Here is a 23153-nt window from a genome sequence, read left to right as displayed (position 1 = left end):
GAGGAGAGAGAGAGGTGAGGGGTGTAATGGTGGTGAGGAGAGAGAGAGGTGAGGGGTGTAATGGTGGTGAGGAGAGAGAGAGAGGTGAAGGTGTAATGGTGGTGAGGAGAGAGAGAGGTGAGGGTGTAATGGTGGTGAGAGAGAGAGGTGAGGGGTGTAATGGTGGTGAGGAGAGAGAGAGGTGAGGGGTGTAATGGTGGTGAGAGAGAGAGAGGTGAGGGGTGTAATGGTGGTGAGAAGAGAGAGAGGTGAGGGGTGTAATGGTGGTGAGAGAGAGAGAGGTGAGGAGTGTAATGGTGGTGAGAGAGAGAGGTGAGGGGTGTAATGGTGGTGAGGAGAGAGAGAGGTGAGGGGTGTAATGGTGGTGAGAGAGAGAGAGGTGAGGGGTGTAATGGTGGTGAGAGAGAGAGAGAGGTGAGGGGTGTAATGGTGGTGAGGAGAGAGAGAGGTGAGGGGTGTAATTGTGGTGAGGAGAGAGAGAGAGGTGAGGGGTGTAATGGTGGTGAGAGAGAGGTGAGGGGTGTAATGGTGGTGAGGAGAAAGAGAGGTGAGGGGTGTAATGGTGGTGAGAGAGAGAGAGGTGAGGGGTGTAATGGTGGTGAGGAGAGAGAGAGGTGAGGAGTGTAATGGTGGTGAGGAGAGAGAGAGGTGAGGGGTGTAATGGTGGTGAGGAGAGAGAGAGGTGAGGGGTGTAATGGTGGTGAGAGAGAGAGAGGTGAGGGGTGTAATGGTGGTGAGGAGAGAGAGGTGAGGGGTGTAATGGTGGTGAGGAGAGAGAGAGGTGAGGGGTGTAATGAAACTAAACTTCAACACTACAGACTGTGTGTCACATCTTTCATTATAAGCAAGAAAGTCACAACCTTCAAACAGACATTTCTGAACATGTCTGGACAGCTTCTCATATGTGATAAAAATGAGCTCCATCACGTTGTACCTGAACCTCCATAATCCAACTTTGAATCTAGGTCAACGTCTTCAGCACTGGAATTACAATCATAGTCCATTGCCTCTGAAATAACAAAACATACACATTAATTCCAGTATATGTATTCTTAATCATTTCATACAGAGCATGTAAATTTGTATGCATTTAAATCTTAACTTTTCAGTTTTCTCGACACTTTACACATTTCTTTCAATGAAGAATGCTCACTGACAGTATAAACTTTGTTTAAGTTTAGATGCAATGTGACAGAAGTTTAAAACATTTTTAAAACGCTACAACGTGACAGAAGACTAAATGACACGTAGCTCCTCTACCAAAAGTATCAAAGCTCATCAACACAAGCGTCACACATTCGCTGCCGATGCTGGACCACAGAAAAGTGAATTAGTCTGTCTGCAGTTTCGCCTACAACGTTAGAAACGAGTTATCCTGAGTGAAACGTCTGTCAGGATGATATTATCTGTAATATATGTTTTATCAGTTAAATATTAAAACGAAGCAAAGAAAAACACACGTAGCGTTGAATACATGTAGCCTCAGTCACTGGGAATAAATCACATTGGCCACCAGTTTATTGTAGATTGTTCTCCTATATTAATGATCTAGAAATACCAACGGATAGAAAAAAGCATAACCTGTTTACACCTGTAAAAAGACAAAGACAAAATGACACATGTAGCTTCACTTCCAGATGTTCCAACACCGATCGATCAATGCGGGAGTTTAACGACCTTAACGCAACAAACCTGCTACCATTGATTAATCTATCTGCAACATCGCCTAACAAAGTCGTCGACCACACTGAAATGGGAAAATGTCAGAAACGCCTTACCTGTGTGATCTGGTGTTAATTATCTTAGTTATCTTAAAAACTGTGTCTATTACTAATAATGATCTACTACTGAAGGGCGATAAGAAACATAACCTAGTCCTTTAGCGCGTGAAAACAAACCTAACATGTTAAAACGTGTTTATAGGTGAAAGATCGTCATTCAGTGGATGGGTTGCCAGATCCTTGCGTACATACCTCCGGGGAATTAATATAAAACACAGCAGCTGTAGTAACGAAGGAAGAAATACTTTTAAGTCATCTGTAGAAATTGAGTAAATAATTTACTATGCTTCGAGTAAAATAAATAAATAATTTATTTAAAATAATTTATTAAAAATTGTTTTGTTGATCATATTGTTTTTTAAAGTAACAATATGAAGCTGCCGACAGACTAATTCACTTTTCTGTGGTCCAGCATCGGCAGCGAATGTGTGATGCTTGTGTTGATGAGCTTTGATACTTTTGGTAGAGGAGCTACGTGTCATTTAGTCTTCTGTCACATTGTAGCGTTTTAAAAATGTTTTAAACTTCTGTCACATTGCATCTAATTTTAAACAAAGTTTATTCTGTCAGTGAGCATTCTTCATTGAAAGAAATATGTAATTGTCACGTTGAGGACCCCGGCCCCTCCCTTTTGGGCGTGTGTTTACGTTGTCTACGTCTACTCGTCTGTGGATCTCCGTGGGTGTGGTTGTAGGTGTATCCCAATTCAGGGGCTGCAGCCCACGAAGTGCGCATTTGTAGGCCGGTTACGTCACTGCGTCGCGCCGAGCCTGTCCCAATTCGTGGACTCCTTCTTATGCGGCCGACAAATGTAGCCTTCAAAACCTCGAAAACGAAGGATGCATCTGAGTATCATAGTAATTTGTGTGCAGAAAACTGAAGAGTTCAAATTTAAATGTACACAAATTTCCATGCTCTGTATGAAATGATTAAGAATATATACTGGAATTAATGTGTATACACGGACGTAATTTGGGGGGCTGGGGGGACATGTCCATGCACTTTTTCAAAAGCCGGTTTTGGTCCCCTGCAGTTTTCATGATTAAAAACCAATATATTAAGAGAGGGATCAAGCGCTAGGACCATGTAGAAAACACTCCGACACAACCGCACCCAGGGTTGCCAGGTCCTACAAAAATGTCCAGCCCAAAGTCAGTGTAAAACCCGCCCTTCAGAAGCTTAAACTAGCCCAAAGCATATGTCTGTCACAGATTTGAACCAAAAGGCAAAACTATGTCTATGACAGTATTTTGTTTGTTTGTTTATTACCAGTATTGCTAATTATATTAGTCATTAATAATATTGTAACATTTGTATTTTCTTAGTTATTCAGTTTTATATCCCAGTCAAGAACATTTAATAGTAACATAATTAGCAAAAAGAAAATAACTTTTAATCATTGCTTGCTTGCTGTTTGCTCTTCACATTGTGTGTCTGTGTCTGTTGCTTGCTTTCTCCCCCCCCTCCCCCTTCCCTCCCTCCCTCCCTCCGTTTCACACTGTCCTCCCTTATGTCGTTATGTTCTCCTGGTTCTTAGTGTTGACTTGTACACGTTTGACTTGTAACTTCCGCGGTAGCCCAACTAAATAGTAGCCCAAAAAAACGCACCCCGCCACCCCAGAATTTTTACCCGCGGCTAGCTTTTAAAACAATCCCAATTTGACGTGAAAACCGCGAACCTGGCAACTCTGACCGCACCCACGGAGATCCACAGACGCAGACGACTAGACGTAGACAACATAAACACACGCCCAAAAGGGAGGGGTCAGTGGCTGTAATGTGACACCTCTAGGTTGTGGTTTAGCCGACCCCCCCCACCCCACCCCAGTTCTCAAGCCATTTGTGTCCCCCCCACCTATGAAATCAAAATTTTGTCCATGCACTGAAGTACAGTGTGTTGAAAGCATGAAGGTGTTTGAAGGCCATTGAAAGTGAAAGTAACCTATTACTAAAGTATTACTACATTTACATTTATGGCATTTGCAGACACCCTTATCCAGAGCGACTTACATTTTTTATACAAGTGAGCAATTGAGGGTTAAGGGCCTTGCTCAGGGGCACCTCAGTCATGGCCTCACGCCTGGGAATCGAACCCCCGACCCTCCGGTTACAAGACCAGTTCCCTAACCACCAGGCCATGACTGCCCTAAAGTTACTAAAGTAAAGTAAACTATTACTAAAGTAAAGTAAACTATTACTAAAGTAAAGGCAGCCGCCAGAGTATGTGAAATGTACTCACTCGTTCTTCTCAGAATTCTGACTGGAGCATTTTGTGACCTCTGCAAGATTTAGATTTTAGATTTAGATACAGTAGTCCTGACGGGCTGACATAAAAAAACATGTTGAAGTTTTTTAATTCTCAGTTTTTGAGAGTCATACATCTTGGATATATTTAGATCACAGAGTGCACGATACAAACATTAAAGTGAAGGTTCCTTCACAACACACAGGATTTTTTTAAAACACAGTATGTAATTGTCACAGATAACAACACTGGGTGTAACAGTGAATAATTTTTCAGTTCACCTTTCCCAGTAACATGGAATTCAATCTGGTCTTTGTTTAGCTGCAGAAAATTGTGACACATTTAGTATTTTAATGTCGTCTAGACAATAAAACACAGCAGATGGACCATGGAGGGCTGGTGGGTAGGGACAGTGAGCTGTGTATTTGCATGCTGACTGGACTGCATGCAGTTGCAGGAAACATTTTCCGACTAGACAATTGATATCATGTTATTAAACACAGTTCAGCAGTTCTAACAGCAGGTTATCTTTAGCACAGCATGTTCCAAAACATAGGCGGCCAGCAGGCTACTTTGTCTCACATGTGTGTATCTCCTAATATGAACTTCCCTAGAGTTAGCGGAAGCTACTGATGTATCAGTTAAACACAGAGAAAGCTAAATGACCCAAGTATAGTAGCCTAGTGACTACCAGTTAACAGAGTGCTCTAACCCTTCACACTCCCCTTGACCTGGGTCACAGTATAGCACACATGCATAATATGAACTAAACATAAGTACATGATTACACTGAAACACACAACTTCATTATTGTAGTCCTGCTTAGTCAGAATGGACAAGTACGAAATCATAAAGTTCATAATGATCTCTTATAATAACTAAACATGATCTAATCAATAATTTCTGTCACAGGTGTTATAAACTAGGGTTAAACCTTGGTCAATCAGATAGGCCTGTGATTTAGGTTTACGAGTGTAGACCTTTCCTGCTCTCTGTGCTCTGTGCCCTCCTGAGAAGGGTTGATCCTGGCCAGAGCACGTTAAGGGTCTTTGTTTTACTCTCAGACGATCAGATAAGTTAAGTCTTCCTAAGCTTTTGGGAGAAGTGAGCCATTAGGAGTATGAATTCCTTGGTGATTGTTACCGAGCGGAGGATCAGTGTTTATGTTTACATACAATTAAAGAGCTGTGGATGGGTTAGTCTCTTGCCCTTCCAAGGTGAAAGTAATTCACTTTGTGATATTGCCATGTCTTTGGCAGTCTCCGCTACACCAGCATCCTCGCCCACCATCCGATCGGTTGACAGCTCATCTCCTCTCTTCACCCAAGTGTCCAAGACACACGGTCGCAAGTCAGACGACACGATTACAACTGCGACCTAAGGTGTCCTGGTGCCATGTGCACTTATGGACACATCTGTGCTCGAACATGGTGTTCGTTATGGACAGACTGTGACGAGCACAGAAATCCAATAACAAAATACCACTCGGGTTCAGATAGGAGAGGCTATTCCTCCCAATCACGCCCTTCCTATCGTTGCCCACATGAGCATTGAAGTCCCCCAGCAGAACAATGGGATCCCCAGAAGGGGCACCTTCCAGTATCCCCTCCAAGGACTCCAAGAAGGCCGGGTACTCCGAACTGCCTTTTGGAGCATAAGCACAAACAACAGTCAGAGCACGTTCCCCAACCCGAAGGCGCAGGGAAGCAACCTTATTGTCTACCAGGGAAAACACCAACACACAGGCAGCGAGCCGGGGAGCTTTGAGTAAGCCCACTCCAGCCCTCCACCTTTCACCCTGGGCAACTCCAGAAAAGAATAAAGTCCAGCCTCTCTTGAGAGGATTGGTTCCAGAACCCAAACTGTGTGTTGAGGTGAGTCCAACTATATCTAGTTGGTGTCTCTCAGCGTCACACACCAGCTCAGGCTCCTTCCCAACCAGAGAGGTTACGTTCCATGTCCCAAGACCCAGCTTCACTAACCGAGGATCGGTACGCCAAGGCCCCCACCTTCATCCACCGCCCAATCCACAATGCACCAAACCCCTACTACTACCTCTCCCACAGGCGGTTGGCCCATGGGAGAGTGAACCTACGTATCTCCTTCGGACTCTGTCCGGCCGGGCCCCATGGGTAGAAACCAGGCGCTCGCCAAGGAGCCCCTCCCCCAGGCCTGGCTCCAGGGTGAGGCCCCGATAACCCTGATCCGGGCGAGGGTATCTGGGTCCTGTTATTTCTGAATTCCATAGGGGTTTTTGGATCACTCTTTGTCTGGCCCTAGCTCCAACCTAGCTCATAGGATCACATAGACACGCAAACCCCTCTACCAGGATAAGGTGGTGATCCATAGAGGAGGCAAATTAATTTATTAAACATAATTCGATATTTAGCAGAAGGACATGCCAAAATAATGTTAAAGTAATTGATCTTTAGAAATTAGAATACTGTACTCATGTTTTCAGCTCTTTTTTATGGCATCAGAACAAAATGAAATACAAAAACGTAGTACAAAATGGTATGACTTTTTCTTAATTGTAGCCTATGAATGTTCTATTTATATAGCGCCTTTCAAGATAACCAAGGTCGCTTTACAATTTTAACACAGGTACAAGTCTTACACGACCAATCACACACCGGCAAGGAGCAGCAGCCAATTGCGCACAGCGTACTCTCTACCGGAAGACACGCCTCTAACCTGGGGGACTGAATGGGGTGCATGAAGGGGAGAGAGGACAGACCCTAGTGGCAGAGCACCATCCACCACTGGGCATACAAGCACACACACATTCATGCACACACACTCAGACCACTGCTTTTTATTTAACAAAGAAACACAGACACACTCAGATGGAGTATTTTGTCAGAGAATGCCAATTTACCTAACCTCCATGTTAGGACTGTGGGAAGAAACCCACACAGACACAGGGAGAACATGGAAACTCCACTCAGATAGGGACTTGAACCCAAGACCCCAGTGCTGAGAGGCAAATGTGCCACCACCAAGCCACCGTGTTGCCTATAGTTAGGCACTGCTTATAGTTGCCTCTGTAGCTAATAGGAAGAAAGCTGAGGCACGTTGAACAGGAGGAGCCACCATCACCATCACCACCACCACCTTTAACACAAGCAGAAGAATTGGCTCTGTCAGAACAGTGTCCGGCCTATAGCGGAAGGAATCCCTGGAGGAAGCTTGTGAGATCCAACAACCTCCCAGGACACAAGAGCCTGGATGATGAAGAAACAATCTCTGCTGCCTCAGAGCAGCAAGATACTGAGAGACCTACGATATATGGTGTATAGAGAGCATTCCATGTGAACTGTCCTGATAATGTGTGTGTCGGTCTTGTAACAGAATGTGACTGTCAATTTCCCAGAAGAAGAGGGACCATCCACCTCCACAGCTCAGCTTGGAACTGTGTGAACATGTTCATGTGTTTCACCAAATATTTAGAAATTAAGCTTGGCTGGGTCCAGACTCCAGGTCCTGTACCAAGACCAACTGCTTCTGCTTAAGGATTCCATAGAACTCTTCTTTCACCGCTCTGCCTCCTGATGTCAGAGCTTGGTATAAGATCCTCATTCTCTCCTGAGAAGTTCTTGCTGCTTGTATGCTGCTGTACATTTCATCACTGATCATATTTTTGCTTTGGAGACAGTCTGCTATCTCCATCACTGAGGAAACTCTCTGAATGAGCTCCTCCCTGTGTGTATTCACAAACGCAACACCTGGAATTAAAACATGAAAACATACAGGTGAAAGTCATTTTTTCTGAGGTTAGAATGATTTTACACACACACACACACACACACACACACACACACACACACACACACACACACACACACACACACACACACACACACACACACACACACACACACACTAATATATGCACTAAATTCTTCAACAGTTGTACAGCAGAAGCACATCAGAACTGTACGTGCTGAAAGCTCATACCTGCACCCACACTGAGCAGTGGTGTCTCTGTACTACAACCTGATGGGACAACACAGGGACAAGATGTTATTATTATTTATTTTAAAATAACTTGAAATCAAATGTCTAGTCAGAAAATGCTTCCTGCTACTACATGCATTCCCATTAGTATGGGAATACACAGCTCCTCTCTTACTGTAACGGTGATCTGAGAAATGATTCAGTGTCACACATAGCACTGTTCTCAGTGGCAGCTCTGCTACAGAAAGCCTGGTGGGACACAAACCCTGGGCAGTGTCTGACTCGTTTGTGCTTGATGTTGATTTTTATAGTGAATGTTTATGATTTCTTATGTATCTTGGTATCGCATTCTCTCATTAGCCCTGTCGTAACTTCTGACTCCGTTTTGAATATTTTGTCTATGAATATGTTTAAACCTGTTATGTATTAAGTCCTTTCCTTTAAGTCTTGTATTATTACAAGTCTTAAGTCTTTTCCTGATTTTACTGGCTTTTCAACCACGGACTGCAGTTACGACTATGAGCTTGGATCTGCGTCTAATAAATCTTGCTCTTCTCAGCTTTTATGTCCGCCTTCTTATTGCTCAACCCGGGGGCATTACAATATGAATGATTATCCTATTACAAAAGCACATGGAGATGTGGTGAGATATCAGACAGCAGATGAACAGGTCAAGTTGAAAAATGTACGGCAACCTGAAATTTATATCAGCATAAACTTAGTTTGTAAAATCAGAAGCAAAATTTCAATATAAGGCAACCAGCATAGATCAAACAGTAGATCTCCATATGAAGCTCTTTAAATATCTATAAGAAATACAATCAAATAATTAGCTATTCGTTCTATTAACATCTACTGCAAATTATACCCCAATTTGTATATACCACTTGTATGTACACTTTAATATGTGCATTACCAAGCGGAGACGCACATGCACTTCCTGTGAGGTAGAGCTTGTGGGGTTCCCACACTTCCTCGTCTTTTTCATCCAGAAGACTCACTGTGACATTGTCTACTTCAACGAACACCTCGAATGTGGGGTGGTAGTTTGGGCCATAGTCACAGTCAAATATAGTAACCTCAGAAATAAAAATGGCAGTTTGGTAAGATACAAAATGAAACTCTGGCTTTATATCAGTTTATATCAGCAACTGGATGATGTTTACATGTTTGTGGTTACCTTTGGCTGGGGGACGTACTGCTCACAACAAGTTCTGTATTTCCTACCAGGGATCAGCTGGCATGTGGAGCTGGTCCTGATGTACGTAAAATCCACAGACTCACTCTGCACCTTCAAATGAGAGGACTTATGTTTTCAAGTGATGTTCAAAGTGTCACTGATCTCAATAAACAAAACTACAGAGATCCTAGCATGAAGAGTTTCTGTAAAACCACCCAGTGATGAGTTTAGTCCAAGTGTTCAAAATGTGACCATTTGGAGATTTAGAGGTTTTGGTAACTCAGAGCAGTTTGGTTGTTTCCTTGTTTAAGCACATCTGATTCCATAAAATTGACAAACTGTGCTGGACTTTCTAGCTGACTAGAACTTGAAAAACACTTTTAGCACTTTACACGACCTCAGTCGCAGTATTTAAAGCACCAATGTCCCATTTTTACAATATTCAGGACAGTGATTATTTTTACTTTCATCTATAAAGCACACATCACTTGTTTTAATAAAGGTGGAGTACCTCTTTCACTGGTACATTCCCTGGGAGCAGATGGATGTGTAGTTGTTTCAGGTTTTGTTTTCCAGCTATTGGTTTATAGAAAGGGAGCACCTGTGCACTGATGTGGCGGACAGGGAACATCTTGGCTATCAGTCCAAAGCGAGAGAATCCACTGATGGCTACAATCACGTGTGTGTCTGTCACTTTCACTGGTTTAATGACCTCTACATTATCACCAGTGAAATGTGCCACAGCCAGTTCAACCTGATGATCCTCTGGAACACACAACCAGAAAAATCATTATTTAAGGACAACAGAATTTTGTATAGTTTATTTATTGTGGTCATGGACGTAATTTTGATTTCAAAAGTGGGGGGGACATGGATTCGTCGCTATTTAAATATTTGGTTTTAACCGTAAAAACTGGGGGGGACCAAAGCCGGCTTTTGAAAAAGTGGGGGGGACATGTCCCCCCCGTCCCCCCCCAAAATTACGTCCGTGATTGTGGTATATACATTGGTTAGGTTTATTGTGTTTTGTGTGACTGGTTTATTCCCCATGTTACCCTGTGTGTTCAGTTTATCTTCGCTGGTCTATTGATTTGTTTCTATAGCCTGATTGTGTGAGTTCTAGTCTCCATCTTTATGTTCCATTATTTTGTTTTGTTGGAAATGTCTGTTGTGTATGTTACTTGTTTGTCTGTCTGTCTCTGATGCACCAGTAATTATGACCCTGAACTGTGTAAGTAATGATGATTTTCAGGGATGAAAAGACAAAAAAATCTTATGAAGCTTCAAACATGATTTACCAGACGTCACTTCACAGTGTGGGAGGTGCAGATGACTGACTGAACCTTCAAAGCAGTCTATTTTGTACAGGGGTCCTGCAGGCTGCATGTGTCCTAACCCGTCCATGAGACGCGTGTCCCAGGAGACGATTCCGTACAGCACCTCCCCTTTATCCTCCATCTCAAACACGAGGTTGGTGATTTTACACTGGAACACACCAGCATGAGGGCACTGGAACCTGCAGGACACAACAACTTAATCAACTGACTGGTTTGTGTGAAGATCAAAATGAAATAAGTAAATGCACTACCTGTATATATCACTGTTCTTATCCTCTGAATTGTCGATTGTTTCAGGAATAAATACTGATGTCATCAGCAAATTTGTTTCCTGAGGACAGTCACTGAGAATGGAAAACAATGGTGGAAAACATTAAATGTGTAACAATGAGGAGACAAGACAGGATGTAGAGTTGTTTATTACAAACAGAATGTAAACATGAATAATGACCACTAAACAGTAACAGATGAATAGTATAGTGAAGTATACTTTGGCTTATACTGAAAAGTATAAACAGAAGTCTAAGACTAAGTACATTAATACTTATACTTTAGTATAATTTTTACATCTTTCTGACACAAAGTACTAATACTTACTAATACTTACTCTTGCTCCAAGTGCATAATAAATGTCAAGTCATTGACTCATGCTTAATGTTTAATTTATATATTAATAGTGTAATGCTGGAGTTTAAAATGTTATGTTTATGTTAACATTTTTACAAGCATATGCACAAGTTTTGCTTTACCCGTCACGCTACAGCCCCTGACCCCTCCCCTTTGGGCGTGTGTTTATGTTGTCTATGTCTAGTTGTCTGTGGATCTCCGTGGGTGTAGTTGTGTCTGAGTGCCCCCCCCCCCCCCCCCCCCCCCCCCCCCCCCGAGTGTGTTAATTGATCTCACCTGTGGCTCGTCTAGTGATCACTCGGGGCTTATGTGGTTTGTCTATGTAATGTGCAGTGTCCCGTGCTCGTCTTTGTCAGAGTCACATTACCACTTTTTACAAACAAGGACTTAATCTTGGAGAGACCATTATGTTTATTTTTTTTACATGCAAATGTGAACTATTTCCTTTCGTTTTCTCCAGTAAGGAAGGACGTTATTTCATATGTATATGTTTTTGAAATGTGTGAAATATTTGAAAATATATCGAACTTGTTTTCAATATTCTGTCTTGTGATTTTGTAAATGCATCACACTCTTGTGTATATACAGTAAACTTTAAGAATACTTTAAGGAGTATATTTCAAGTACATAAATAGTAAGCTACAAGTAATATGCCAAGCAAACTTAAAGTAAACTAGTGAAATAACAGTATACTTAAAGTATACAATAAAAATAGACTCAAAGTATAACTAGTACAATGGCAGTATATTAATAAGTGTACTTGTGGTATACTTTAAGCATACAAGAAGGATATACTAAGTACATTGATAGCATACAGATGAGTATACTAGTTTTATACTATAAAGTGTACTTTTGAAAACTTAAAATGAACTTTAAAGTATACTTTTATAAACTAGAAATGTTCCAATTTAGTCCGAAAAAGTATTAAATTGGTATACTTTCTAGTACACTTAAAGTATATGGTCTGTAGTATATTTGCTATACTTATACTGAAGTATACTTAATAAAATGAACTTTAAGTATACTACTTTTTGCTAAGGGGATGTACGTGAGCTATATAACTTATAGCAGTAGCGAACCGTGACCATTAAACCTGGGCCCGCTCCCATCCCCCCCCCCCCTTCCTTTCCTAATTAACTGCAATAAATACATTTTAGACGACAGTACAGCTTAGAAACGCAATAAACAATAATATCTGTACTAGATAACTTCTTAAACAAAATAAGGTTCACAGCTCCGTGTTCCTCGGAAGCGGAATATGTAAACAATGCGCACGAGGGCATCAAAGGAATGAATAGAAACTAGCTAGCAGTGGTACACTAACGACAGCTAGCGTCGCCACAGCGGGCGGAAATTATCATACAGTTAAGCCCGCCCACTAAGAGGGAAGATATGATTGGTCAATTTTATTGTCATTTGAAACTGGTATTGCGCTGAATTATCACTGCCAGGCCCTCTGTAAACGAACAGCGGGCATCACAGTGCTGATAGGTGGAGACACAGGCTCACAGGCTTCCACTTAACCCCTCACCTTCCAACACAGATTGAATAGACACGGGTGAATAATTTATTTGCTTATATTTTTGTAAATGTTTAAATGTCGATTGTCAAACTGTTCATAGATAAAATAAAATTGGATAAATTATATCATATATATATTAGTGGTGGGCCGTTAACGGCGTTCGTTAATTTGATACTCTTATCGGGCGATATAAAAATTATCGCCGTTAATCTATTCTTAAAGTTGGGTTGGGAACTGGGTCAAAATGGGTAAGCAAACTGTGATGACTTTCAACTTGATAGTTTAGCTCGGCTGTATTCTTAACCAAATTGCACAGTAGAACGAGTTTTCAAACCTGTGAATTACAAATCGTTCGTGTGTTTACATGGATGCAGCCACGAAGTCGCCAGGTTTGCTTCATGGAAAATTCATTTTAGGAACGTAAAGTGTTACCGGAGCGGAGCTCGGAGCGGCCGTTTTCTGCATGGTCCTAGCGCTAGATTCGTCGCTATTTAAATATTTCTTTTTAACCGTTAAAACTGCAGAGGACCAAAACGGCTTTTGAAAAAGTCCCCCACAAATTATGTCCGTGAGGTTAAATGTACTAAATGTTGGCTTACATTTCAAATATTATGTTTAGCTGAATAAACATGTTATCAACCCCTTTTAATGTACAGTATGTAGGCTTACAAATTCATGTTTAACTGAATAAACCGTTGAACACGAGTAGCCTACATTTTATTGAGCATGTTTTTTTTTCTTCAAGTATCAAAACAGAACAGCTTCCTCAAGCAGTCATTGATGCATTTTGGAAGCAGGAGATGAGCCCCTGGTCTAATGCACCCTCTGTATTAAGAAACCCTATCTCAAAAACTGACTTTTAGTCATTACTTGGGTAGCACGCATATGAGCCATTTTAATATAGATTAATCTAGATTAATCTAGATTAATTTCAAGATTTCAGTGAGATTAATCTAGATTAAAAATATTAATCTATGCCCACCCCTAATATATATATATATATATATATATATATATATATATATATATATATATATATATATATATATATATATATATATATATATATATATGTTTTAAGAATATTTTAGGCCCTCTGAGAGGGCATAGAGGGCCCTGACGGTTCCCCACTGACTTATAGTCGTAAAACCTGCCTAACTGCACTGTCTCCAAAGCTCTATTGAGAATGCAACACTATTGCTCCCCATATACCCAGACCTGTACTTAATCGTTATGTTCATGAAGCAATTTTTTATGTGGTCCTGAGTGATTTTTGGTGGAGCCTCAATATTTGATTTAGTGATAAATTTGTGATTTATCCAGTTTAATAATTTGATTGCTTAATATAAAAATAAAAAAAGAAAATGTATATTCTGCAAAGCAAGTTAGACAAACACACAAACCTCTGACTTGATACTGAAGACTCTCCACTGAAACCTGGAGGTTCACCCATTAATGAATCACTCGTCAAAGACATAACGGTAGAAACAGGAGGGACGTCCAAATCTCTAAACACCAAAACAATTCACACTCATTAGAAAGAACTACTTCCAGTCACTTTACAGTTAACACTACGATACGAGATGCCAATTTGATTCTTATATTTTAATAGGCAACAAACTTCAAAGTGATACTGAAGGTGGATATACTGACCCCTTTCTCTTCTCAGACACACAGCTGACTGTTCTACAGTCATGGCCAAAAGTTTTGAGAATTATACAAATATTAATTTTTACAAAGTCTACTGCTTCAGTTTTTATAATGGCAATTTGCATATACTCCAGAATGTTATCAAGAGTGATCAGCTTAACAGCAATTAATTGCAAAGTCAATATTTGCCTAGAAAATGAACTTTATCCCCCAAAACACATTTCAACTTCATTGCAGCCCAGCCTTAAAAGGACCAGCTAACATCGTTTCAGTGATTGCTCCATTAACACAGGTGTGGGTGTTGATGAGGACAGGGCTGGAGATCAATCTATCATGATTAAGTAAGAATGACACCACTGGACACTTTAAAAGGAGGCTGGTGCTTGGCATCATTGTTTCTCTTCTGTTAACCATGGTTATCTCTAAAGAAACACGTGCAGTCATTGCACTGCACAAAAATGGCTTAACAGGGAAGAGTATCACAGCTAGAAAGATTGCACCTCAGTCAACAATTTATCGCATCATCAAGAACTTCAAGGAGAGAGGTTCCATTGTTGCCAAAAAAGCTCCAGGGTGCCCAAGAAAGACCAGCAAGCGCCAGGACCGTCTCTTAAAAGTGTTTCAGCTGCGGGATCGGGCTACCAGCAGTGCAGAGCTTGCTCAGGAACGGCAGCAGGCAGGTGTGAGTGCATCTGCACGCACTGTGAGGCGGAGACTCTTGGAGCAAGGCCTGGTCTCAAGGAGGGCAGCAAAGAACCCACTTCTCTCCAGAAAAAACATCAGGGACAGACTGATATTCTGCAAAAGGTACAGGGAGTGGACTGCTGAGGACTGGGGTAAAGTCATTTTCTCTGATGAATCCTCTTTCCGATAGTTTGGGACATCTGGAAAACAGCTTGTTCGGAGAAGACGAGGTGAGCGCTACCACCAGTCTTGTCTCATGCCAACTGTAAAGCATCCTGAAACCATTCATGTGTGGGGTTGCTTCTCAGCCAAGGGAATCAGCTCTCTCACAGTCTTGCCTAAAAACACAGCCATGAATAAAGAATGGTACCAAAATGTAGTCCGAGAGCAACTTCCAAGAGCAGTTTGGTGATCAACAATGCCTTTTCCAGCATGATGGAGCACCTTGCCATAAAGCAAAGGTGATAACTAAATGGCTCAGGGAACAAAACATAGAGATTTTGGGTCCATGACCTGGAAACTTCCCAGATCTTAATCCCATTGAGAACTTGTGGTCAATCATCAAGAGACGGGTGGACAAACAAAAACCTACACATTCTGACAAAATGCAAGCGTTGATTGTGCAAGAATGGACTGCTATTAGTCAGGATTTGGTCCAGAAGTTGATTGAGAGCACGCCACAGAGAATTGCAGAGGTCCTGAAGAAGAAGGGTCAACACTGCAAATATTGACTTGCTGCATTAACTCATTCTAACTGTCAATAAAAGCTTTTGTTACTCATAATATGATTGCAATTATATTTCTGTATGTGACATCTGACAAACACGGATAAAAAACCAGAGGGCAGCAGATCCTGTGAAAATATATATTTGACAAAATAATATTTGCCTCATTCTCAAAACATTTGGCCATGACTGTAGGTTCTACTGTGTCTAAGAGACTGAACAGAAACAACAACAGCTTTAATGGACAATGTACTTAATTAACATTATACATAACACGGGTGAGGAATAACCTTTGGCTTTCTGCACAGGAGCGTCTGAAACTTGCTCTAAGTCTCTTTCTCATCTTACCTAGTGGGGCAAATAAGAGCAAAATAAAACAGAGATGTGTTGTGTTATCCAGTTTGTAAAAGTCTGTCTGGATAGCTACACAAAACAGCATGAAATCTCTGACTGTAAAAACACAGTTTAATTAAAACATGATGTAATCAAATTTTCTTTACAGAATAAATACTTTAACACTTTTGTATCAATATTAAAAAAGTTATAAGAAAATCAGTTATGAGTCTGGTGTAGAAATTCAAATGGGACCAGAACAGGTAAATAAACATCCATGCATGTTTAGCTCGAGTACAACAGGAGAAGAGTACAATGTCTCCAAACTGGGTGTGCAGTGATCTCTTTAACCTCCACTCAAACACAAACGTGTGTGTAATTTTACGCCATTTCATGCCATACTAAATCTGTCATACAATCTGTAGGGTTGGTCTTAATTCAAAAAGTCTATTCATTATTTTGGCACTAAATAAAATACAATTCAAAATTATAAAGGTATAAAAAGCCAAAACAATATTGTTTTTTTTACTACCAATTGCCAGTCAAACCTCACACACCAATCACAGCTCACGATCACTGAACACACCTGGCTCTCATTTTTCACCTGTTTAATGTGCACATGTGCCTGATTCACGCTGATTCATTTTCACATGTTTTTAAAAACATGCTTCTAAAATGGAAATACTGAAAAGTGTTTGTAAGTGTTTTTAAATGATGTTACACAACAAATTGTTGTGGTTTTTGTAGGTGCAGGATTTCTAGGTGCAAATAGACCACAGGCCAAAAATGCCAAAACATTTTCATAGAACAACCATTTGCAGTCAGTTCTTCTTTCATTCCAGAGGGCATGATGTACTGAATCTGCTGGACATTGTCATCAAATCTAAAGTTCTCAATCAGTATCAGTCTAGTGTGGTATTATTGGACATAATTAAATGTTCTAATTTAAAAATATTATCATTTCCACCACCTTGTTATTCGAGTGTCTGAAGCTCTCAGTGAAGTTCTGAGTAGGAGGATGAAAACAAACTAAATAAAATAATCAGGTACGTTAATTTTATCTCTGGGCTCAGGATTCTTTAAGAATTGCACCAGATTTAAAACAATGACCCAGAAACTTACCCTTCATTGGTCTGATTAACCGTTTCCTCCTGTACTCCATCATTCTCTCTCTTCCTCTCTCTTCTAATACTCTCTTCTTCTCTTCCACCTCCTGTAGAATCTTTCTGTCCATTTCAAAATGGCAGCCACTGTTTGCTGCCACCATCTCCTCTATCTTCTCCAGCAGCTCTGTGACCTGAGTGTCATCACCCCTGTTCTTATTGTTGAGAACATGATACCTGTTCCCACATTTCTCAACCAGCAACTGGAGGGTGCTGTCTTCACTCTCAATGTGCTGCTCTATGGGTGTGTCTCCCAGACAGTCCCCATATGTGAACAGAACTATAGTGTGACTCCAGACTCTCTCAGTGAGAAGTTTCATGTGTCCCTCTAGTACTCTTCTCTCATGGTCTTTAAAAGTTGTGTCCATACGTAAGACCAGCAATAGAACATGGGGTCCTGGAGGACACAGACACACACTGAGCACAATCTCCTGTTTCAGTATCTCACTGCTCTCCTCTACAGGTTCATTCCTCCACCATCCTGGAGCTTCAACCACAGTGATCATCCTCCCTGCTACTTCTGCCTGTCTCTTCACACACTGAGCAGTTCTCTTTAACTCAAACTCCTCTCTGCCCAGGATGGTGTTTCCTGCTGAACTCTTCCCAGCACGTCTGTACCCCAGCAGAACAATCCTCAGATCTGAGAGATGGTGTGTGTCACCTGTAAAATCAGCAATAACGAAACAATCTATAGTAAACTATGGTAAACATAAGACATGCACATTAGACATGCACATTAGACATACAAATTATAATTTTTATTACAATAAACGTTTACTTACTTGGACAGAGCCAGTCTTATCATCTTGGCATTTCATTCTTTTATTCTCAGTGTAACTTTGTATGTGACAAAAAAATATCTTGGAACTTTGAATCTTGTGTGTAATTCATCAGTGACATTCGGATTAAATTTGTATCAGTGATTTATAGGGGTGTGACGAGATCTCGTGTCACGTGGATTTGTGATCCAGCAAGCAGCCAGAATGATGTCGGAAAATACAGGTATTACTATTGAAGATGCCCCGCCACTTTCACATCGTTTGTTTGGCAGCATTGTATGAAAATAATGCCGTACACCGCGACTAATACGAGCACAATACAGAGACATTTACAGCACCACCACAGCTCAGTACTCAGATCAACATATCTCACTTGGTAGCAGGGACAGAACGGCGCTTTGGCAAGTTGAGACAGCAGGATATCGGGAGCAGTGTGGGGACGCTAATATTCTTAAAAATGAACATGGCAGTGTAGTTGCAGCAAATTCAGTGACATACTTGGTCAGGCTCTGTTTGCACTATTTGCACTCTGTATTGACAGAGAAGAACTTTTTGTTTTGCACATAATACAGTGAGTCCCTCTTAACAATGGGTCTGGATAACAACGGATCAGAGTGCGTGGAGGAGCAGTGGCAGCACAGTGGAATGTTTGGAGTGTTGTGGAGTGTTGTTGTGGTGTTGTGGAGTGTAGTGGAGTGTTGTGTACGATAAGCCCATCTCATCAACGCGATCACTCTTTCTCACACTGTACGCACAAGAACATTGTTCGATTTTTTTCTATATTGTATTTATGATCAAAGCGTATCTAAATCTAGGGTCACGCTTAACAACGGACTTTTCAGTCTCTAACAACGTCATTAAGTGGGGACTCACTGTAATATTGTTTGCGCTTGAAAAAAGGAGAAATATTTAATCTTATTTATTTTAACTTTTATTTAATTTTATTTTAATTTCAATTTGTAGAGGAAGAAATTTATTAAAAGTTCATGCTTACATAATGCATGTTAAGATTTATAATAAAACATTTCAAAATGCATGTGTAACTCAGTCAAATAAAAGTCTGTTGTCCAGTCATATAATATGTAATTTTAGTGTTCTTAAAATCTCGTCTCGTTAACACAATATCGTGTCTCGTCTCTTCTCATGAGCTGAGTGTCTCGTCACACCCCTAGTGATTTACAATGAACTGACCAGGAGGTTACTAATCTCCTGTGTAGACCTCTCTGTGTTGAACTTGTGTCTAAACCCTTTGTGTTAAACCCAGTGTACTAGGGATGGGGAGATTCACAGATTCACACCGGTGAATCGGCACACATGTCTGCGATTCAACTGCACCGATAGATTCAACGTGCATCGGGTTTAATTTGCGGGCGAATTTACGGTGCATCTCCTCTAGCCTTTTTGCATCGGCAAATACCATGATTAAATCTTAACTTCTTAACCTCATACGTTTCATACGAGGTTACGAAGCGCTACGAACATTTCGGGAAACCCACCCCAGATACATACATGCCTTAAATTGTTAGAGAGTAAAGTAGAATTGTGCTATTGAGTTAAGAAAACTGATGGGTTAGGCCAATACATCCTCAAACCTCAACTAACTGTATCGAATGATCATTTATCAAACCGAATCCTCATATAATAAGTCATATCGTTATCAAATCATTTTGAATCGCATCATATCGTGAACAGGAGTGATTTGTATCACATCGTATCGACAAGCGGTTTCAGAGTATCGCAGTTATATCGTTTCGGTGACAGTGTATCGAGATGTGTATCGAATCTACCTTAGTGGTGAAGATATACATCCTTACAGTGTACACATCCTGTGTTCTCAAAATAAAAAGTTTCACTGCAGTTAACACAACAATCTACATCACATCAGGATAACAAACTCACCCATAAGTTCTCTGATGTCCTCTCTCTGTTTCTGTACCTTCATCACCCTCTCTCTTCCTCTCTCTTCTAATACTCTCTTCTTCTCTTCCACCTCCTGTAGAATCTTTCTGTCAATTTCAAAATGGCAGCCACTGTTTGCTGCCACCATCTCCTCTATCTTCTCCAGCAGCTCTGTGACCTGAGTGTCATCACCCCTGTTCATATTGTTGAGAACATGATACCTGTTCCCACATTTCTCAACCAGCCACTGGAGGGCACTGTCTTCACTCTCAATGTGCTGCTCTATGGGTGTGTCTATCAGACAGTCCCAGTCCCCATGTGTGAACAGAACTATGGTGTGACTCCAGACTCTCTCAGTGAGAAGTTTCATGTGTCCCTCTAGAACGCTTCTTTCATGATCTTTAAAAGTTGTGTCCACACGTAAGACCAGCAGTAGAACATGGGGTCCTGGAGGACACAGAGACACACTGAGCACAATCTCCTGTTTCAGTATCTCACTGCTCTGCTCTACATGTTCATTCTTCCACCATCCTGGAGCTTCAACCACAGTGATGTTCCTCCCTGCTACTTCTCCCTGTCTCTTCACACACTGAGCAGTTCTCTTTAACTCAAACTCCTCTCTTCCCAGGATAGTGTTTCCTGATGAACTCTTCCCAGCACCTCTGTACCCCAACAGAACAATATTCAGCTCTGGGAGATCGTCTGGGTCATCTGCAAAATACATAATATGTTTATTTTTGTCAGTTAACAGAATGAAAATGGAAATCTAAATCAAATTTTTACACAGTTTACATGTTTACAGTTTGCCAAAACCAAAACAACGTTCAGAAGTGCTGCAGAAGTGTTCACACTACTTCCTCAGAGTCGTCACTATGGTGAACTATTGGTTATAGAAACAAGAATCATGCTTTGGTTCTAAATAAAGACACACACTCATGTCTCTCTGTCTTTTCCTCTCCCTCCCTCCCTCCCTCCCTCTCTCCCACCCTCTCTTTCAACATGAGTCTCACTCTCAAGTTATTAGTCATTTGTGAGGTCTCAGTTTCAGAGTTCATCTTGAAGTACTTCCTTCTTTGACATAAATAGATTACACAACATTTGAAATAGGTCTGTATACTGCAAAAAAAGAATGAATGAATCAAATGAATTAAAATTATGTCCCAACTAAATAATCTTTAATCACCAGCTTGTGTTTACTGTTTATTTCAATAATCTACTAGACATCTATCCAGGTCAGGTCTTAACATGTATCTCCATAATTCAACCCTAATAGCAGTTAAGGCATTTGGTACTGAAGTTGGAATCACAATCCATTGCTTCTGAAATTAAATATATACATCTGAATTCCAATGTATGTATTCTTAATACTTACAAATGGTAACTAAAAAACCCTGCAATCTGACATTATGTTTTGTAAGAGTGTGAATTTGAGTATTAATTTTTGAGCTTTCAGGACACAAATCACATATTAGTATCAATGAAGAATCCCCACTGAGAGTGAGGAACAACCAAGGAAGAGAGTCATGTCCATGTCTTCACTTAAGATTAACATTAATCTTTGTTGGGTTGTGCTGTATCATTGTGTACCATTTTATTATTCACACTTTGTCACACTGGGAGGTGGTGAATGCTTGTGTGGTGCATGGAGGGTGCTAGGGGGCGGCAGAGGGCCCAAATGTTCACCTGGCGTTCAGAAAGCAGAGAGGAAGGGTAATCTGGGAGAGCACCTGGGAGGCCTTTGTCTGTTTGCTAGGTGCAGTTTGAGTCAGCAGAGCACAGAGACGCTAATGGTATGTGGTTTACCTCCTTCCTCACCTTGTGTTTGTATGAGAATGAGTTTATATTACTTATTATACTGATACAAGTTTGTGTAATTTATTACTATTAATCTTGGACAGAAAATCAATATGATTACATGTGCATGGGTAGACAAATGTATGATTGTTTGTTTGTCTTCTCTTTGAGGTTATCAACCTGCTTTGGGTTTTCAACCAAATAAATGAGATGAAGTTGAGCTGAGTTGTTTCCTGCGTCCTCTGTGCCAAGCCTGTTCGAGTTCAGGCAGTCAAACCTCTCTATAACTCGACAATCTTAATCTTAATTTCTGACACACTGATCCTGAGTGTGTCTATGCAGTATCACCTCAGAGCTCAAGACAGTCAGCAGTGACATAATTGAGCTCCTCAGATCCCAGCAGTGTGTCAGGTCTGTACCTGAATCTCCATAATGGCTCAGTGAGAAAGAACTCAACTTCTTCCAACCGAGATCCTCCACAGACTGCATTGTTTCTGAAATAAAATATATGCAGTTGAATTACAATTCACATTCATTTCACTAATAATAGTTTCAAATGGCAAATAAAGAAGAACTGAAGTAAACCATCTTCGTGTTATGTAAGATTATGTCTTTAAATCTTAATTTTCATTTTTCAGGAAACAAATAACAAATTGCTTTCAAACAAGAATCCTCACTGACACTTGGATTATAATTAAACTAGTGGTGGGCCGTTATCGGCGTTCGTTAATTTGATACACTTACTTATCGGGCAATATAAAAATTATTGCCGTTAATCTATTCTTAAAGTTGGGTTGGGAACTGGGTCAAAATAGGTAAGCAAACTATGATGACTTTCACCTTGATAGTTTAGCTCGGGTGTATTCCTAACCAATTTACACAGTAGGGGGCGAGAACGAGTTTTCAAACCTGTGAATTACAAATCGCATGTGTGCTTACATGGATGCAGCCACGAAGCCGCCAGGTTTGCTTCATGGAAAATTCATTTTTAGGAAGCTTCCTAATGGAGACATTGACAAGACTAAAGTTGTTTGCACCTTATGCAACGCAGAATTAGTTTATTGTAGGAGTTTTACCAGTCTGAAGTACCATTTAAACGCAAAGCACCCGTTTGCTAATGCTGCTGACGCTGGTCAAACACTGATGCAGCCCAGGGGAAGAGTCACCGCCGCCGAAAACAGGTTAAATGTACTAAATGTTGGCTTACATTTCAGATCTCATGTTTAGATGAATAAACATGTTATCAACCCCTTTTAATGTACAGTATGTAGGCTAACAAATTCATGTTTAACTGAATAAACCGTTGAACACGAGTATCCTACATTTTATTGAGCATATCCTACATTTTATTGAGCTTTCTCAAGCAGTCATTGAAGCATTTTGGAAACAGGAGATGAGCCCCTGGTCTAATGCACACTCTGTATTAAGAAACCGTATCTCAAAGACTGACTTTTAGTCATTACATTGGTAGCATGCA

General features: G+C 40.7%; 2 protein-coding genes across 3 annotated transcripts in view; both read right to left on the bottom strand.

Annotated features, from left to right (window-relative positions):
- LOC143488803 (uncharacterized) overlaps window positions 1-1864 on the bottom strand; it is a 92078-nt gene extending 90214 nt beyond the window's left edge. The window contains exons 1-2 of one of the 2 annotated variants that reach the window (XM_076987712.1): window positions 1779-1864; window positions 935-1009 (exon numbers count right to left, since the gene is read on the bottom strand). In XM_076987712.1, the coding sequence (XP_076843827.1) occupies window positions 935-1004 (70 nt within the window). In that variant the 5' untranslated portion in view covers window positions 1005-1009; window positions 1779-1864. The remainder of the gene's footprint in view (window positions 1-934; window positions 1010-1778) is intronic. The other variant, XM_076987711.1, reaches the window with a different exon arrangement.
- A 4945-nt stretch (window positions 1865-6809) lies between these two features.
- Window positions 6810-20606, bottom strand: LOC143488702 (uncharacterized). Its single transcript, XM_076987552.1, has 11 exons — window positions 19883-20606; window positions 17164-17865; window positions 15999-16056; window positions 14053-14157; window positions 10752-10844; window positions 10462-10679; window positions 9675-9928; window positions 9164-9274; window positions 8900-9062; window positions 7984-8022; window positions 6810-7751 (listed from the first exon to the last, which is right to left on the bottom strand). Exons 1-11 carry the CDS (start codon window positions 20604-20606, stop codon window positions 7480-7482), a joined length of 2739 nt encoding a protein of 912 aa, XP_076843667.1. The 3' UTR covers window positions 6810-7479.
- Between the last annotated feature and the right edge of the window lie 2547 nt (window positions 20607-23153).

Source organism: Brachyhypopomus gauderio, unplaced genomic scaffold, assembly GCF_052324685.1.
Source record: "Brachyhypopomus gauderio isolate BG-103 unplaced genomic scaffold, BGAUD_0.2 sc54, whole genome shotgun sequence".
Lineage (NCBI taxonomy): Eukaryota > Metazoa > Chordata > Actinopteri > Gymnotiformes > Hypopomidae > Brachyhypopomus > Brachyhypopomus gauderio.
Note: the sequence above shows the minus strand (reverse complement) of the source record. Positions and strands in the feature narration are given on the sequence as shown.

Bases quoted from the DNA above. Each gene is read 5' to 3' on its own strand.
- LOC143488702 (XM_076987552.1), bottom strand. From the start codon at position 20,606: ATGTATTTTGCAGATGACCCAGACGATCTCCCAGAGCTGAATATTGTT. The intron at 9,929-10,461 runs GTAAATCATGTT...TGTGTGTTCCAG, and splicing joins ACACTGTGAAGTGACGTCTG to AGGATCATCAGGTTGAACTG. The intron at 8,023-8,899 runs GTAATGCACATA...TTGTCCCATCAG, and splicing joins TGCATGTGCGTCTCCGCTTG to GTTGTAGTACAGAGACACCA.